Below are 19,872 nucleotides of genomic sequence, written 5' to 3'. Positions count from 1 at the left end.
ATATTTGGAAAATGAAGGAATGTAGATTTCTCTGGGAAGGAATTTTAGTTGTCAAAAAAGTACATCAGCAAGTAGATGTTATTGTGTCTGACTTGTTGCCAAGCAACCCCGTCAAGCCAGCGCCAATGAATTTTCTACAAGCAACAGTGGTGACCTGTAAAAAATGAAAAAAGATGCAAAACAGAAATAATAATATGGCATACAGACTGTTTTCCCATGCATTCATACTAAGGCCTGGTACACGCACAAAGATAATTGGGCTGCTTTCCCCTTCGTGACCTTAGACGACAAACGCCAGATCTTATTTTTTAAGATAACTAACCCTAACCCTACTATATAACTTATTCTCAATGCTAATTTTGTCAATGTGCACTTTTTCTTTTGTGTGCTTCTGCTGCAACACAAATTCCTCTTACTTGGACAATAAAGAGATTTTAATTCTGATATTAGATTATAAAGACTGAAACGGGTCGGGGCCGACAATCTTAATAATTAAACGTGTTCAATATTTCCTTACCAAAATCTTCATGTGTGTGGGGAAAGTCGACCTACTCCTGAGTCCTGACAACATGAATTGTTACGTGAAAAGGAATCCAGCCAATTCAAAAGCGACCTGACTGATGAATCTAAAGGATAATTACGCCAGCCATTAGCCTCATTTGAGAAGTCACCTCTACAGGACCTCGCTCAGTGGACTATAAAGTCCACTTTCACGCAGTCTCCAGGAATTTTACTATGGTCTTTTCATGTTTTTAGTTTGTGACTTTTCTTTAAAAAAATCATTCCAACCTTTCATGTCTCCTCTTCCATGTGACTGCTTGTGATTCCCAGTTGTTGCTAAGGTATGTGTCTTCTTCGTTTTTGATCATGTAAAATTTCTTCCATGGAGGACTGGACTTTAGATCGGTGGTAGAACAGAATCTTTACGTGTGTGGTGTGCTGTCGAGATTATAGGGGAACACCACACACAGTACGATCAAAATGCCAGATTTTTCTTTTCTTTTTTAAAAATCTTTATGTGTGGGGCCAGTAACAGATAAACGATCTCTTAAGATAAAAAAAAAATAATCCTTATGAATGTACCAGGCCTAACTGTTATCACACTAACCAGGATGCATTTATTAATGAACATGTTGTATTTCTACATAGATGACTTGAGCAACAGCGATGTGAGCTGCTCTGACATGCTGAAGACTTTGGTTGGCCTGCCTGCTCTTAAGGCTCCCACAATGGATGCATTTACTCGCCAGAGGGTATGACGGCCAAGCAGTGCATCTCTTTGCCCATAATGTCACATGTTCTCTGTACAGACACACACATGTATCGCTAATGCATTTAAAGGTATCCACAGAGTCTCTACACATTCCAAGGAAACATTTTCATTATCTGACTAAAGCTCTTATTGTGCATGATTACCCAGGATGTTAAATATATTACTGGCCGTAAATAGGGGGTGCGCGACCTCAGATATTTTAAAGTTGACACTAATGTGATGAAAGCCAAATCAACATCGACTAGACGCTTATAATGTCATCGATATTTTTTCAGTACAGTCCTATAATAAAAAAAAAATTAAAAAAAACACAGGAGAGAATGCGTTGCAGAAATCTACATTCACGACAGTGGACCGCTCATACACTGAATATGTGCAGAACACACATTAGAACACAAGCACATTAATGTGGTCTTTTACTGAATGTATTTCTAGCCAGAGAAAAAAATCCTCTCCATCTGTTTGATTACACTGGATTTTTGGTCTGTTCTGTCAATGTTTTAGAAGCCAATCACTCGCTCCTTCAGTTTAGGGGACACACAAACTGGGAGTGCCACTTTTCACGGGTTAACCCAGACCTCAGACCAGCAACAACAGCATGGGAAGAGGGCGCCACGGCAACGACGTACAACCGTTGGTGGGTCTTTTTATGGTTTTATTAAGGACATATTAATACATATGACACCATATATAATTGTGAAACTCTGTGTTCCTTTAGCATCTTGTGTTTCCAAATGTAAGGACCAGAATGGAAACTTCCCAGAGAAGGTACTGTGTATCATCAAAATAGAGCCTTCAGGGTGGCATCAGCACACGACCCAGATCGACTTCAATTACAGATTTTGCTGTGTTTATATTTCCCAGATCACAAGAGCTGTCAAAACAGTGGTTCTGAAAATAGTCTCAGGATTTTAGTCTTAGTGTCTAGGATTTGCAGAGTAAGATTGTCTGTATCCTTAGCAAGTTGTGTGTTGGCACAAATTTGAAACATTTCCCTGTAATTATAGAAAGGGACTGTAAATGGAATACGCTCCGCTAAAAAATGATTGGATAATTATGATGATGATGATTATTAATATCCATCAATCCATTTCCATCCATCACATATAAACAAATAACCATTTGCACTCATATTCACACCTACGGGCAATTTAGAGAGTTCAATCAACCTACCGTGCATGTTTTTGGGATGTGGGAGGAAACCGGAGTACCCGGAGAAAACCCATGCAGGCACAGGGAGAATATGCAAACTACTACACCTTATTATTATTATCCATCCATCCATTTTCTGAGCCGCTTCTCCTCACTAGGGTCTCGGGCGTAATGGAGCCTATCCCAGCTATCATCGGGCAGGAGGCGGGGTACACCCTGAACTGGTTGCCAGCCAATCGCAGGGCACATACAAACAAACAACCATTTGCACTCACATTCACACCTACCAGCAATTTAGAGTCTTCAATTCATGCATGTTTTTGGGATGTGGGAGGAAACCGGAATGCCCGGAGCAAACCCACGCAGGCACGGGGAGAACATGCAAACTACACACAGGCGGGGCCGGGGATAGAACCCCGGTCCTCAGAACTGTGAGGCTGACGCTCTAACCAGTCGTCCACCGTGCCGTATTATTATAATTATTATTATTATTATTATTATTATTCATTCATTCAGCTTCTGTTCCGCTTATCCTCACTAAGGTCGTGGGCGTGCTGGAGCCTATCCCAGCTATCTTCGGGCGAGAGGCAGGTACACCCTGAACTGGTTGCCAGCCAATCGCAGGGCACATAGAAACAAACAACCATTCGCACTCACATTCACACCTACGGGCAATTTAGAATCATCAATTAACCTAATGTGCATGTTTTTGGGATGTGGAAGGAAACCGGAGTGCCCGGAGAAAATCCACGCAGGGACGGGGAGAACATGCAAACTCCACACAGAACTGTGAGGCAGATGTGCTAACCAGTCGGTCACCGTGCCGCCATTATTATTATTATTAGTAGTAGTAGTAGTAGTAGTATTATTACAGGTATTTACATCAGGATCTAAAACAAAACTTGGAAGATAGCATCTTTTTAACCCACCCATTTTTTATGTGACTACTGGAACATGTGAATGCAAAGTGCGTTTTATACCCAGGTGTGTCCTAATACAATGATTATTCAAACAATAAATAGTGCCCAGTTTCAGACTTGGGTTCTGCCTGTGATGACAACATTTATACCAAAGGTGTCAACAACAAACCACCGAGCTGTGTATTGGTGGAAATACTAACAATCATGAAGCTGAGAGAAGATGGAAAATCAATCAGGATCATTTCACAAACCTTTGGAATGTCCTTTAAAACAATGACTAGTGTAGTAAGTAACAGATGTCAAATGGTTATACCATGGGAAACAACAGTAAAGGGCCGCAGTGTAGTCGCTGCCATCTACCATTTGCAGAAGACTTCATGACGAAGATGCAAAGAAGAATTGGAAAGACAAGCTTAAAAAAAGTCATTGACAAAAGTGTATGGACTGATGAGACAAAGATGAACCTTTACCAAAGTGATGGCAAAGCTAAACATTTGCTATAAAAAGGATCTTCTCTTGATCCAAAACATGCAAAGTCATCTGTGAAACTCAATAAAGATAATTTTATGGCTTGGGCTTGCAGCACTTCTTATAAGACTGGATCATAAATCTTCATTGATGTGACACATGATAGTAGCAGCAAAATTATCATTTTGTTTGCCAAACAAACTGAGTGGGAGATCCATCATGCAACAATTGACATTGACTCAAAACAAAACAAAACAAAACAAAACAAAACAAAACAACAACAAAAACTTCATCAGGTGAAAGAATAAGACTTAAACCCTGTAGAGCATGCATTTCACTTGCTAAAGTTGAGCCAGTAACCCCCAAAACAAACAAGGACTTAAAGAGCCTGTGGTTACAGCAGTGATTTCCAACCTTTATGGAGCGAAGGCACATATTTTACAATTGGAAAATCTCAAGGCATACCAACAAACACAAATGTTACAAAAAGTAGATACACAGTAATTACTGAATGGACTTCCTGCCATCAAATAGAAGAGTATTTATTTGTCCTGTCTCACTATGCCTCACTGGCATAAATAGAGGAACAAAGATACATTATTTCTTGTAAATGAATAATGTTTTGAGCCGTTAAGTAAAATGTACTAATTTCCCATGGCACACCTGAAGATCGCTCATGGCACCCTAATGTGCCACGGTACACCGGTTGGGAATCACTGGGTTACAGCCTGGAAGAGCACCACAAATTAAGAATGCAAATGTTTGGTGAAGTCAGTGGTCAGAGGCTTAATAGAGTTATTGCAACAAAAGGATTTGCAACTCCATATTAGTACATTCATTTTTGTCTGTTCTAAGTGTAAATCTATCTGTTCTAATACTTATGATTACCTAAAAAAATTGTGGGTAAAAATTATGCTGTCTTCTAAGTTTTGTATGAGATACAAATGCAAATACCTGGAAATAAATGGTGAACTGTTGATCTCTTGCCTCATCATTCATCTTTTGATGTCAAACCCAAATGTTTTCAGTCTACAGAAAAAGGTCCTGATACATTTTGAGTGTACCGTTGATACATTTCTCTGTATTCATCAAACAACTACAGTTAACCCTATGAATTTGCAAAGCAGAAGAGGCATTAAGTGGAATGACACAATTATACAATCATTAGGCTATAATTGTGTTCGACATTATTCAATGATTGGAAAGCACATTGGTCATGATTTGCAGGTATGAACGCTCTCCTCTTTGCCCTCCAGACGGTGAACAGGCCAGAAGCCAAATCACTCAGGCAGAGAAACACAAATGAGACGTGCCAGTGGTTCACTAGCATTGGATTGCAAAAATGTCTCCCTTTCATCCAAGGTAAGGCAGATGTCTGCCACCCCCACCACCACCTGCCCCCACCGCCTTGCCCTGTGGCCGTATAGCAAAGCCAGACATTTATCTGCACAACAGATGATATATTTTATCTAGTTATGTTAAATGACACCAAACAGGTGACATTATATAGATATTTTTTGTCTTTATCTTTCATTATTTAAAATTGTTCTCTTTTCTATTCTTTGTATACGTGTAGACTAGCAAAGTAAGAATTGAATTGCTCAGTGCTACCATTGTGTTTTTAAAGTGTATATGACAATAGACATATTGACTTTTAATTTGAATGCAAACAAACAATATAAAACGCCATAGACCGGCAAACGAATAGCATTTGTGTTCCGGTGTTATAAAACATTAAAGGACCTATAGCGTCCAGCTGGCCAATATTTCACTAAAAAGTTTACCATGTATTTTTTGCTCAAGAAAATGAAACTGGCAGTAATTTCCAATAATATGAAACTGTTTTGGAGCAATCAGTAAATAACAAATTGCCCTGGGAATGTCCCATTTACATCGCCAAAATCGATATGCCGCCATGTCTTGGGGTGACGTCAGCGACAGAAATGGAAACCAAACTCGCTGCATCTTCTAAAAAGTGGCAGTATTTACTCCGATTCTATGTCGAGCGGAATCTCGCGGAATCTCCCAACCTCCAATATGACAACTTTTCAGGAAAAAACAAAACAAAACACCATCTTGCTTGTGTTTTCAAACACTGCTTTGGTGTAGTTGGTGTTATACTTTATACTGCTCATATATTGTTGCACGCTCACATCAGCACCCCAAAATTATGGTCAATCGCTAATTTAATATACAAAACAAAAAAAATCGCGAATGTATTATGCTGTCATCAATTAAAATGGTATGAATACAGTGCCAGCCAGCCGTGGCCATCATAGTCCGCCGCTGTCCCACGAAGCCACCACACTACAAAAAGCCTTGAAAAGCAAACACCTGTGTCACATTATCTTCCCAAACTGTTGACAAAACAATGATAATATTAAAATAAAATTAGGAGAGTTTGAAGCTGGGTTACAATGGCATTTCATTAAAACTAACTGCATTAAAATACATTAGATTGAATGCATTTAATCAGAATATGGATTAAAGTATAAAAATATTGGCATAGTAAAATGGAGTAATAGCCCTCTGTCATGAGTATTATTAACATGAGAATGTTTGTCTTGCAGAGGCAAATTTGTGTGGAGCAGATATAGTGTCTGTAGACGTCAGGATCCTGGACACTCTACACATCAACACACTCAAAGACAAGGAGCAGCTCCTGTCTGCTATTTATAATGAGATGCACCCACCCAGCACTTTTGGTATGCTTTCAATGCACCTCGACAAACCTTTCAACACCTATGAAGCGTATTGAAATGTTTATTTCCCGGTAGGATCCTTTGGCTATAATCACGTAGAAACATTCATGCCAATGATCAAATCTAAGTCCTCACCACAGGTGAACTGTCTGAGCATAAACCGACCATCCCTCAAGATCAGGTAGGCTACAGTCTGCCCTCATCAACACCCATGCATGGTTAACCTATTTCTGTGGTTTTTTTCCCCAATCCCAGACATAATAAACAAAACTACACGGCACAGAGGAATTCAAAGTTGATCGAGGTCACTATTAATGGTGAGTAATGTGGTGGCGGATGAAACTGAGATTTAGAGAGATTTAGGAAACTGTTGCAAACCCAAGAAAACCCCAATGTAGCACTGAGAAAGATTTGTTGGAAATTGTAGGCCTTTGACGCTTAATATATTTGCACGTATGATGACTTCTTTGGCATGGCAAATGTACAATAAATAAATAAGTAAATAAGTAAATAAATAAATGACATCCATCCATCCATCCATTTCTAAGACCTGTGAGGCAAGCATACTATCATCTTGTTCTGCCTGGCTTCATAAACACAGTTATTAAAATGTACAGTCTCATGTATAGCATTTTGTCACAGCTGCGTTTTTTAATTGCTTTATAAATAAAGTGTGTGTGTGTGCATGTGCATGTGTGTGTGTGTGTGAGTGCGTGCATGTGTGTGTGTGTGTGAGGCACGCAAATGGTGAGAAGTCCAAGGAAGTATGTTCATGAATAGATATATTACGAAGAAAAAATATATTAAAACCCAAAATTTGATTTAACTTTAATTAATAGGTCGTGTATTATTGTAAAAGTTCAAAAGTTCATATTTTGTGGATATTTATGCAGACCTAGCTTTTCAAGAAAGAATGAAGCTACTTTAAATTCTCATATTCAAACCTGTATCATGTATCACCTTTCTTTCATACTAACTGTCCAGTTTAAATTTTTTATTTTATAACTCCATCCATTTCAATTTGTAAATCAAAAATAAACATTGTTGGAATGCAATAGATTTTTATGTCTTTTTTTTCATTTGATAGTTAATTATTAGTGGGAATGAATTTATAATGTATGTGAGTAATTTGCTGTTTGAGAACTTAGCTTGAAGAAGTTTTCCTGAACTTTAACATTTAATTAAGGACCCTTGCCACCTTTAGGGACATGTAGTGACTCTTACCCTATCCCTATTTCTGACAGTGTACATACAATATTTTAGACTCGGATTTTATTCCGGATATCATACAGAATCTTGACAGAATATAAATCTGTAGTGAGTTGATGTGAAAAATGGAATCGTATTCAGTGTTGTTGTATGAGTTGGCGGGACAATATTATTTAGTTGAATTATAATTACGAGAGGCAGCATGGTGATTTAGTGGTTAGCACGTCAACTTTTGGGGTTCAGATCTCGGCTGCGGCCTTCCTGTGTGGAGTTTGCACGCTCTCCCTGTGCTTGTGGGATTTCTCCAAGCACATTGGCTTTTTTCCCACATTCTGAAAATATGCATATTGTTATTTGAAATCATCCATAGGTGTTAATGTGAATGTGAATGGTTGTTTGCCATATATTTGCCCTGCGATTGGCTTGTGACCAGACCAGTGGGTACCCCACCTCTGCCAATGACATAAAGGTATTTTGCTAACATTAACGTTTCATGTGTTGTAGCGTCAGAGCAAATAGTTCACCTCAGAACCCCAACGGAAACAACGGTGGCCAAAATAATGGACTCGTGCCTGAGAATGCTGGGAATGACAGAAGATAGAAGCTTTTTCTCACTGAAAGAGCAGAGAGGTACAAAAAAAGTGTTCACAACACATTGTAGTTTCATCACAACAGCATGAAGATGTCATGTGTGCATCTGCATTTATTTCCAGATTCCACGGCTGAGCTCTCCCAGGATCAGCAGATTGGGAGTCTGCTGACATCCCCGTCTGACAAGCAGCTGGAGCTGCATTTGTGTAAAAGGGTAAGACTGTTATTATTATCATTATTTTATTATTATTATTTTTTTTTTACAAAATCAATCATAAAAAAAATAAATAATCAAGAATGACTTTGCACTGTAGAACACCACTACCCAAAACAGCTCAGAGGCCAACAGTTCCACTGGAATACAAAAGGAGGAGAGAATCAGGGAGCTGAAACTGCAGGTGGAGTCACTACAAAATGTCATCCTCCAGGTTTGTGCCACTCTCTAAATTACCGTAATTTTTTGTGTATAATGCACATTCCCGCACCCACCCAAAAAATGTAAAAAATCAATGGTGCGCATTATACATAGGTATAGGGGGAAATGGGGGGGCTCCCATTTTATGAATGTATGCCGCCATCTAGAGCTTATGAAAAAGCGGTACACGTTCATTTCAATATGCCACCGCGACCTAGAGGTTATGAGAAAGGTGTACACTTTCATTCTAATATGCCAGCGCCACCTAGAGGCTATGAAAAAAGTCTAGCCTACACTTTCTTTCCAATATGACAAGGGTACGTATGACTGCATATGTACAGTTGTGCTCCTAAGTTTACATACCCTGGCAGAATTTGTGAAAGTTTTGTTTTTTAATGGCTGATGACTGAACAACAACCATCATTAATTTATGGTTATGTTTTGTTTGGCCGGCACGGTGCTAGACTGGTTAGCACATCTGCCTCACAGTTCTGGGGACCGGGGTTCAAATCCCGGCCCCGACTGAGTGGAGTTTGCATGTTCTCCCTGTGCCTGGGTGGGTTTTCTCCAGGCACTCCGGTTTCCTCCCACATTCCTCCCGGCTGATTGAAGACTCTAAGTTGCCCGTAGGTGTGAACGTGAGTGTGAATGGTTGTTTGTATCTATATGTGCCCTGCGATTGGCTGGCGACCGGTTCAGGGTTCAGAATTTGTGAAATATTGTTGTTTTTTTAAATACGACTGATGGCTGAACAACAACCATGATTTATTTCTTTATGGTTATGTTTTGTTTAATGATAATGCTTTTTCTGAAATAGTTGACAGTTTCATTTGAATCCCATTAAAATTAAATTAAATGTGTTTCGCCTGGTCCTTCATGTTTTCTTTAAAGAATTGTACCCATCTTACAAATTCTGCCCAGGTAATCAAACATATGAGCACAACTCTGTGTTTTCTCATTGAGTAAATAAAAGTAGGGCTGTGAATTTCAAAAGAAGAGCAAGCAAATAAAAAGAAAGTATTACGTGTTCAAATAAAGTGCTTAAATTCAGAATAATTATTTTTTTTAAAACCTAACAAAATATAGATAATACTTCATGTTTTGATCATATGGGTAGAAGCAAAATCATGCATTGTAAAAATGTATTATACATAGGTAGAAGTGTTTTCCCAGAATTTTGAGGTCAACTTTGGGGGTGCGTATTATACATGGGTGCACATTATATACGAGAAATTATGGTAAGTGTGTTTCAATTTAACTATAATCCTTGAAATGTACTGCGCAAACTGATTGACCTCTCTCGGTCTCAAGGTGCAAGAGCTCCACCTCGGCCTGGTAACATTCTGCTCGGAGTTGAAGAACACGGATGGAGATGGGAATTTGGAAATGCTCAGCTCAGCTGAGCTGGAGCACAAACTGGAACTGCTCCAAGGAAGACTGAGCGACAAAAGGAAAAGTCTTCAGAGCCTCCAAGATCACATCAACAACTCTGCCGCTAACAGGAAGAAGTAAAATGTCTTCTATTCTGATCATCTGAATATAAACCGGCGGCACGGTGGCCGACTAGTTAGAGCGTCAGCCTCACAGTTCTGAGGACCGGGGTTCAATCCCTGGGCCCGCCTGTGTGGAGTTTGCATGTTCTCCCCGTGCCTGCGTGGGTTTTCTCCGGGCACTCCGGTTTCCTCCCACATCCCAAAAACATGCATTAATTGAAGACTCTAAATTGCCCGTAGGTGTGAATGTGAGTGTGAATGGTTGTTTGTTTGTATGTGCCCTGCGATTGGCTGGCAACCAGTTCAGGGTGTACCCCGCCTCCTGCCTGATGATAGCTGGGATAGGCTCCAGCACGCCCGCGACCCAAGTGAGGAGAAGCGGCTCAGAAAATGGATGGATGGATGGATGAATATAAACCAGTCAAACACCTGGTTGTATTTTGTGGACATACATTTACTTGATTAGGTACACCTAATACAAGAGCCAATATGTAAGTGGTGTCAAACATTTCTGCCTCTACCAAGATAATGTTTGATTTTGATGGGCATTCTCAGAGAGGTATGAATCAAATATGTGCATTGTTGTGGTTCTAGTTTTTTTGTTTGTTTTTTTTTTTTTTTTTTTTTACCTGTCACATGTAATTAATATGATCACCAAAATACTAGAAAGTTCACTCAATATTATGCAGTGCAGCTGGGAATTTCTGCATACTACACAAACGATAATGAAGATATTGTTAAATGAATAGCACTTTGGTAGTGTCAATAAGAATTGAGCATTACTATCTTTTTAAAGGTAACATTTTGGATTAAACTCTTGTGAGTTGATCTCAGATCAATTTAGCCAGTGAATGTATATACAATTAACATATACCTGTAGTTCCCAATCTCCAAATTGAAATGCTACTCAGCTAGACACAATAGTAGCATGACACAAATACTAAAACAATACCAACAAAACTTGTCTCATAGCTTCCACTAAATCCACTGTATAGTATGCCTCACACAATTTAGCCTTGTGATCTATACGCGCATGAGTGGATTGTAAAGGGACTTTACAGTTTGTCTTTCCATCCAGACAGCTTGATGTTCATCTTTTGGAGAAGATTAAGCTCAACTGCCAGGTCTTTAAAGAGGAAATCTCCATGGTACATCTTAACCGACAGGTGGCACGTCTCCAAAATGTTCTGCAGGACACTTATATTAAGGTACTTTATGCTTAAATTGTGTTGAATAACTTCGGGCACTTGCATGGACTGGCATAATGTTGGCATTAAAACAAGTTTTGTGGAAAGCTTGGGAAACAGCCCGTTGGTATGTGGGAAAACTGTTTAGTGTGGGAATAATAATGTTTTGACAACTAAAAATATACTGAGGTTGATATGCAAAATCAGTTCACAGTACCGTTTTACCTCCACCAAGCATGAAAAGCAAAGCAGCAAGTTTGTTTATTGTCTTGCAGAATTATGTGAAGGTTGTCACATAATAACAAGTTTTAATTCATTTTTACGTTTTTGCCATTTTGAGTGTCCTATATTTCCTCCCATGGCCAGAATGAAAATGGGACTGTCCTGTCCATCTATTCACTTTTTTTCAGGCTTCCAACACACATTGAAGATGAAGTTTTGGTCACTATGCCATCAATGGAGCCATCCAAAGTATCCAGAATTAATAATGGCGTTCATTTGTAGCTTCTTATGTCATTCTCCATGTAACAGAAAGTAGACAGCTAACGACCAAACAGATAGTTTTACTTGTGTTTGTTACTGAGTTGAAGTCCATTCTTGTTTAACACAGTGAAGGTCTTGTATTGTCCTTTATGTAACAATAGATCTGAGACATGGAATGTATAAATAACTTGCTGGTGTCATCATCTTTGATCCTATCGTGACCGTTTTCCTGAGGGACAACACAATGCCACATTAACTTCCCTCTGCTGTTGATTAAAGCTGTGCAGGGTGTCCCGTTTTGAGTATGGGCACACAAGCCAGGGACTTCTAGTTGGTCATGCACTTCGTCTGAGAAAATGTTGTTTTACCGCTGACATCCGAGAGCCTGTGACCATACTAACAATGGAATGTGCGCGACAAAAGGCACTGGGAGAGCGCAATGGCGAAATGGGCCAGGATGTGTAAAATTATCTCCATCTATCCCCGGAGGACCCCACTTCTTTTTAATGCGGGCCTTTTATCCCCCTGCAGAAGGCCTAACGAGGTGCCATGAAAGGACACACGCGGCTTCAGCTTTGAATGGTGCCCCGTGTCACGTTGCTGCCCCAGGGCCACGCTGTTTTAGGTGCCGAGCTTGTGGGAAAAGCAGCAGCGTTAATGTTTATCATATGACCTAATCAGAGTTAACACACAGGTCAGGACTGAGGAGCAGCCTGGGAACTGATGGAGCCACCGCTCTAATAAGGAGCAGACCGCCCTGTATTTGGCCTCGTAGGCTGCCCCGCATTGCAGACAATAAGGAAATATTTCATCATTGGCCGTCTAATCTCCAAGGATCTCTTCCAACTGGCGAGCATCAATAAAGAAGCCGAGAGGGAAGGGAAAGAGAAACAGAGGGAAGACAGCGAAGGGCGGAGGGGAAGCACAACAAATAGCGGAAATGATTTTAAATAAGCCTCTTAGCTTGGATAAAAACTTCAGAGAGACTCTTAAAGAAAGGAAATTGAAAGAATAACATATTTGCTTGCCTCTGCTCGCCCATAGAATGTGTTGTTTGAGAAGAACATACGTGTACTTGCATGTGCGTACCCTGTGGATTTCATTTACATCATGAAAATCACATTTAAATATTGTGGAACCTCTGAAGTTGAATGCCCAAACCGCAGTAGAATTTGGAGTTCAACCAGGAAACGTATGCCTTGAAAGTCAAACTAAATGTTCTGCAAATCTTGTGACACTTCAGTCAATTGAGCAGCTAAAGGATTTAAAAAAAGTTTGTTTTGCTTTTTTCCCCGGACAAGACAAAAAGTGCAATGATAAGAAAAGAACCAGAAATGTAACTTACTGTGACACAGAAGATTGTACAGGTTTCCAAGCACATGAGCTTGAAAAGTCTGCCTTGAAAATTCATTTTTAATCTCGTCCGACATTTGTCCTCCTCCGTCACATCGCAAGACCGTTTAGCTCAACCAATCAGAGGATGGAAAACTAAAGATTTCACTCAAAGCCTCCGCAAACTCCAAGAGTGGAGAATCTGAAATCTGATTGGTTAAAAAACAACAACAATTCCTCATAGTGTGTATGTGTCATGAGCCAGCACTCATGAGTCTGAAAGCCCTTGGCAGATTACATTGACATTGCAACACACAGAAGCTGAAATGTGATTGGAGAAAATAAAGATCCAACAATACACACTACTGGAACTTAGGCAGCCAAGAGAATGGCTATAAAAAGAGGATAATAGACTGTTGACAAGAAACGATTACAGTTGAAGTTGTAAATGTATGCCAGTGCTTCTGATGGCAGAGAAGGCGTTGCAGGCCCTGACTTCACACCGCCGCCTCTTAGGCTGCCTGCCGATCCGATACACAAGTTCGACAATACTGGTAAAATGCCACTAGCTGTTACTCTACAAACACCTTCTTGTTCCCTATCCATCAGGTGTCTGTCAGGCATCACCAAAGGGTGAGTAGTTTTAGTTTAGTTTGCGCTTTTATCATATAACAATGAACTTTCATTTGTCATTATTTCATATCGCAAACATTGTTTTGAAATAAGAACATATTTTCTAATTATGTTTGACTTTCCAGATCCCACTGTATACTTTAAACCGTGTCTATGGTCAATGCCCTGTTGCTTTTTTACCTACTTGGAGTCTGTCTGAGTTGCATGGTGAACATCACCCAACATCTGTTATCATTGTTGTCTGGCCTGCTAAGAGATTGATTTGTTGCACTGGATCAAACGAAATCCTTTCACTGTACATGGCAGAGGGAATATATTATATTTATTGAAGTCGTAGTATAGTTTTTTTTAAAGGTCGATTTGGCTAATCAAGTTGTCCTCATTTTTTTACAGGTCTATTTAGCTCACCATTTCCCTTTGGTGATTGCCTTTAGTAATATTTCAATCTCTTATTTCATCTTGAGTCTATGCGGCCTGTGGCTGCTCTCGCTGGGTTAGGGCTCGATCAAATTACGCGCATAAACATGAGAAAAATCCCTCCATCTTTGGGCATAGCTCCAACGTTGAGGGCAACTAAAAGAAAATGATGCGCATTAGTGTGTACTTTTCAAGGCGCTTCAGAGGAATTTCTATGGATATATCCTGTCTGGCTCTCTTGTCTGAGGCAAGCGAAGCTTTTGTTTTGACCCCTGACCTCGGCGAAGCGACATCAATTGCTGTAAAACATTTCACACGCCTAGCAGAGAAAGGGTGGGGGTAGGACGCCAAGACGCTGGATAAGGGAACTGAGGAATTCAGCGGTCAGACTCACAAGTTATTTCTGATCCCCACAAGTTACTTGTGGTGTGATGTCCTCAAACGCTAATCATCACGTCTTGGTGGTCTGCAAGCTTCGACGCACACTCAGCCTTATCTTCCGGGGACCTCGCCACAGCGGTATCTGTAATAGAGTTGCGTAGCTGAGGAAATTACATATATGAGAGACATAAACTTTTTGAATGATGTTTACATGTGATGATGTGATTTAAAGTATGTGCAGTGTTTCTGCATACGCATTTATTTTTGTAAGTTGTTTTGTAACCGTAATGTGTGTCCCATTGTTGGGCTAAATAAAGACGTACACACACTTTATAGTCCATTCAAAGCCATAAAATAAAAAACTAAAAGCAAATAATGACACTGTATTACCTTACCTTTTATTCTTTGAAGTACAAAGACAGTTTTAGTGGACCTTTGAATACTACAAAATTCAAAATGAAAATATAATTGACCAGTTTTATTCGATAAACTTGCACAATCCAATACGAGAGCAGTATCAGTGTTATTATGGCTGTTGTTTGTTATTTGTTGTGGGCGGCACATCTCAGTGGGTTAACCACATCGTGAATTTATAGATACTGTACACTGTATGTACATCACTTGGGTTGTATTGCACCTGATATTGTGGCCAGAGAGTTTGTCTGTCATTGCATTTATGCACGTGCGTTCATGTTTACAATGTGCAGTGACAGTCTTTTCTGCATTCAGGAGAAAGCCCCGAGAAAAAATATGACCGTCGGTAGCTTGAGCCAGCTGGTGTCACCACAGAATCCCGCCATGCTGCTGGCCTTCCAGGAGCGGAGCGGACCGGACGGCCGCTACGGCTTTACGTGTCGTTACGCAGAAGGCAGTGGCCTAGTGGTGGTCAAGGTGGACAACTCACAACTATGTGTGGATGACAGGTATCATATATGCACTGCTGTCAAAGAACACTGCAAAACGATCACAGCATGGCGTTCTTGCCAGACAATATCTCGTCAACAGCAAGGGAAGTCAAAATAAATTTCAATTTCCAACCAAAAACTCAATTTCATTCAAATGCCTTCTTTAACATCAGCAATACTGTTTGAGAGTTTGAAGATGAATTGAAATAGTGGTCGGTAGTGGCATAACATGCTTAAGTGAGCAAACATGGCGTGTGGAACCACATGACATCGTAACACTGGAATTCTGAATGTTAATATTACTTTATGACTATTTTTTAAAAAATTGTTCTTCATCTTGCCAAAAGACATTTCCCATGTCACCACTTGATTCTGCGTAGATATGAAAATGAATAGGTGGATTTTGTGGAGTGAATCATGCACTTAATCATTTTAGACTGACACTACCGATCTCTGAAATTTTCTCTGTAGACTTGTAGAGGTGAACGGCTCATCAGTGGTCAACTGGACAGAAGAAGAACTGAGTGACCTTCTTCTCCAGATAACCAGCGCTCAGATTATTGTGCTTCGCCAGCCCCCTGCGACTACTCACCTCACATCAAGCCCCACTTATCCTGCAGCACATGGTCAACCCTAATCCCCTGCAAGCAGAGAGAGATGTGATTGTCATGGAAACGCCGTCACTGCGCAGGCTAATGGCCATCTGATTAAAATGGGTTGTGTTTCATGGGACTAAAAACAAAAACTAATAGAGAGACTAAGGAAGTGAAAACTCATGAAAATGGTTGAAAGATTTTCATAGTTAATCTCGATATTTTTTTTATTTATTCACATTTTCTTTTCTGTAGTGGTACTAACATTAATTGTTGATTGTCGTCACAACCTTAAGGTCTCGTGGTAATGTTTCAGATCTCAGTATATTTTCCATCTAATTAGTTCCCACTGTAAAAGTTGTTTGACTACTATACGTAAAGAACACATACTTTAACCTTGTGTTGGTGTCCTATCTCTATAGGTGGTTTACGTCACTCACATTGATCACATTCCACTTCACCAAAACCAATACTGCTGTCACTTTCTGTACAGTACTCGTAAAAATACACCAATGCTACTATATCAGCCTGAAATATACTGTACCTTGGCGATACCACACTTTTAGCCGATTGCAAATTATGCTCTGCACGCACTGAGTTTCAGGTCCGCTCCATTCGCTCCGCTCCGGCAAAGCGAGCAAAGCCCTCTAGCCCATACCGCCCCCCCGTCACAATGACAATGGAAAATAAAGTTTCACTTCAGTTGTCCTGCCAAAGTTTTATTTTATAACTTGTGATATTCTCAAGAAACGGTCTTGTATTTCTTTTTACTCACTTCACTTTATTTTGCAGTTAACACACAGCAACATGACATCATTACTACTTGTTTATATCCACCAGAATCTTCTTGGCCTCTTATTTCTTCTTGTCTTTTGTCTACGCACTCCTGTTACAAAGTGCACTCTATTGTTCAGGCTGAAACACCACATAACTTAAATTCCTTGTGTTACAGGCTACTTTTAAGTGAAACCTGTTGCTCGAGAAACATGTAGTTGGATGTAAAAAAGTCCGCAATTACAAGTTTGTTTCTTTAAAAAGTGTTACAATTGAGCCAAACTTCTGCCATGTTCAAGAAAGGTTCGTTTTATGTTTTTGAACAATAGACAATTGCAAAATGTAATGGGATGATAAAGTATCAGTACTCGGTATCACCAAGCACTCAAATATCAATACTTGTACTTGTCAATCTCAATCAAGTCTCAATCACTGCATCCCTAATAGTCACACGAACATGCATTGACTATTCCTTTGGCTCTCATTTTACAAATGTATGACATGTGTGAGAGCTGTAAATTAAAGATAAAAGAATACAAATCCTTAGCTTACGAGATTTGTGAGGAGCATGCTTGTCGAACATCTGTCAGAGTATATTCCTAAGGGTGAAACAATGAATGCGTGATGCCGCTCAGGGGAACTCCTGGAAGTGTCAGAAAACGTAATGTGCATAGTTGCATACATGCCTGAATGTTGTGCATCTTGTATTATGTTTGCAGATCACACACATACAGCTTTCTTTGGAACTTGAGTCACGTTCGGCCTTTTGTATGTTGTAATGCAAACCACCGGGGCTGTGGGAATAAACCCTTGGCTGCAGAAATGCCTCATTTCAGCCTCGTTCTCCCTCGTTAAGAGTCAGTCGATCGTGCAAGCTTGACAGTGCAAACAGTACCAGCCTCTGACCAAGGCTGCTGGGGGTCCAAAGAGCCTCAAGACAAGAAACCAGTTTTGCTCATCAGTTGATGAGAAAGGTCACTAGGCATTCACCAATGTAATATAATTGGGCAATAAAAAGAAATGAAGCTGGATGTAATCCGGATGGGAGATGCTGGTTGCCAAAAACACTCACAAAGAGGGGGAAATATGTTGCTGGCAAATTGGAGGGACTTTGGCACATACATGGGAAAATAAAGTTGACCAGACCACAACTTGTAAACTGACACAGATAGACCATAATCTCATACCTCAGGAAGTGTTAAATCAGTTTGGTGAGAAGTTGTCCCAAACCACACAACACAATGCAATGTCAGGATGTAAAAAGTAGAAAGATTGACGGTTTGGGATCACCGCTAATCAATGCCTATTGTCCCAAATAAAATTCCACGCATCAGGAAGGAGGCCTGTTCTTTTAGTCCACAGTGACGGCTGATGAAGCTCGGAGAAGTAGAGCAGCAGAGGAGACTGCTTCATGGCTGTCTTGATGGAAATGAATTAACACTGGGGAAAATGAGACACAATCCTATAAACACTGCTGCTGGCAACAGAAGAAAGCCATGATGACCAACATAAACCAGAAAACACAGTCAGGATGTAACACTCCTGCTACCATCCACTGCTTGTTGGCAGGCTAGCAGGCCCAATAGGAAAGTGGAGGCTATGCAAGTCAGGAAGATGAGCTGCAAGACCTTGTACAGTACATTAGTCAGGAACATCTGCAGCACATTTAAAGGAACATCCTCCTCCTCTTATTCTACTGCCAAGACGCCTCTGGTTGACCCAGGCTGTACCTAACACGTAGTGGCACTGCGCAACCTGTACTACATCTGGTTCGCCTTAACAGCCTCAGCAACAACGTCGATAAGCTCTGAGGTGAGTCCGTTGAGGCTGCATTTCTCTTTTCGCCCTATCAGCCACAGCTTCTTACTGCTGAGAAGCCCCCCATCCCCCCCGCAGTCCTGCCCTTTCTTCTTACATCCCTTGCACTACCTCAACTCTCGTCCCGCTCCTCGACATTTCTCGGTGCCTCACATCCGTTTGAAGTGGAAAAGGGGGCATTAGTTTTGGTTTCCTCTGCCCAAATCCCGCACAAGCCAGTAAAAATGCATCCAGGTCTGAGGTGAAGCAAGGGAATTCCTGTCCACTAAATACTAGACAAACACTTAAATTTGAATGTACGGACAGTCGAAGCAGAAGCTGAGATCGGCCCTCCAAATATTTACTAGTTATGAGCCTGTCAATAACTGCCCAGTTACACTATTTACATGTAAGTGTGAATGGTCGGTTGTTTATATATGCCAAGGGACTGCCCGGCGACCATTATGGGTCATGGACATGTTATTAAGACACTTTAGAAACTGTTTAAATTGTGAAAAAAATGCATTATGTTGCCTTTAAAGGACAAACACAGTCTCATTGAAATTAAATTGTCTCGCATATTCGTGAAAACTGTAAGATGTGATATAACCATAAACACTCGTTTTGTTTTTTAAATTCATTTCAGTATTGAGTTTGTGCTTGAGGGTCGTAAGAAGGGTCGCTGGCTTTTGATTTCATTTTGCTGAGGTGGAAGTGGGGCTTCTCCCCTTTCCCCTGGCAAATCTCACTCTAAGTAGGTGCTCTTGGTACTTAAGAAAGTCCCTGGAGATCTTTATGTGTTGACCCACTCCTGGTCAGATGTGCTTTGTTGGCTGACCTCTGTCCCTCCTGCATTATTACTGCATATGCTTCAAATCCACACAATTTGAGGATATACTGCCATCTACCGGCACTTGGGGTCTCTTGGGGTTAATTTTTTGAAGGAAGTCTAAGTAGATATAATTTTCTTTCAGGCCTGGTTTGAGCAGTGATTTTCATACGTTTAGCTGCCGAGTGGTGTGGTTTGATGCTTTTATAGCATCTAAACAGCTGTAAGGACCCGCAAGTTGAAATCTTAATACAACCTGTGTTATTGTTCGTTGTACCACCACAAGCAATTAAAGTCTATAGCGTGGCTATGGAAATT

General features: G+C 40.4%; 1 protein-coding gene and 1 long non-coding RNA gene across 4 annotated transcripts in view; one reads left to right on the top strand and one right to left on the bottom strand.

Annotated features, from left to right (window-relative positions):
* LOC133409581 (uncharacterized) overlaps window positions 1-14,835 on the bottom strand; it is a 107,592-nt gene extending 92,757 nt beyond the window's left edge. Inside the window, exon 1 of the long non-coding RNA XR_009769429.1 lies at window positions 14,670-14,835. This is a non-coding gene — a long non-coding RNA (uncharacterized LOC133409581). The remainder of the gene's footprint in view (window positions 1-14,669) is intronic.
* Window positions 1-17,704, top strand: part of LOC133409580 (uncharacterized) — a 41,678-nt gene extending 23,974 nt beyond the window's left edge. For all 3 annotated transcript variants that reach the window (XM_061689800.1, XM_061689801.1, XM_061689799.1), the window contains 14 exons: window positions 1,150-1,253; window positions 1,778-1,910; window positions 1,992-2,041; window positions 5,070-5,175; window positions 6,384-6,518; window positions 6,591-6,696; window positions 6,771-6,832; window positions 8,229-8,354; window positions 8,438-8,529; window positions 8,630-8,743; window positions 10,042-10,238; window positions 11,302-11,431; window positions 15,386-15,579; window positions 16,033-17,704. In XM_061689800.1, coding sequence (XP_061545784.1) covers window positions 1,185-1,253; window positions 1,778-1,910; window positions 1,992-2,041; window positions 5,070-5,175; window positions 6,384-6,518; window positions 6,591-6,696; window positions 6,771-6,832; window positions 8,229-8,354; window positions 8,438-8,529; window positions 8,630-8,743; window positions 10,042-10,238; window positions 11,302-11,431; window positions 15,386-15,579; window positions 16,033-16,198 — 1,680 coding nt within the window. In that variant the 5' untranslated portion in view covers window positions 1,150-1,184 and the 3' untranslated portion in view covers window positions 16,199-17,704. The remainder of the gene's footprint in view (window positions 1-1,149; window positions 1,254-1,777; window positions 1,911-1,991; window positions 2,042-5,069; window positions 5,176-6,383; window positions 6,519-6,590; window positions 6,697-6,770; window positions 6,833-8,228; window positions 8,355-8,437; window positions 8,530-8,629; window positions 8,744-10,041; window positions 10,239-11,301; window positions 11,432-15,385; window positions 15,580-16,032) is intronic.
* Window positions 17,705-19,872: the final 2,168 nt, after the last annotated feature.

This window comes from Phycodurus eques, chromosome 11 (genome assembly GCF_024500275.1).
Source record: "Phycodurus eques isolate BA_2022a chromosome 11, UOR_Pequ_1.1, whole genome shotgun sequence".
Lineage (NCBI taxonomy): Eukaryota > Metazoa > Chordata > Actinopteri > Syngnathiformes > Syngnathidae > Phycodurus > Phycodurus eques.
This window is presented reverse-complemented; position numbering and strand designations above follow the sequence as displayed.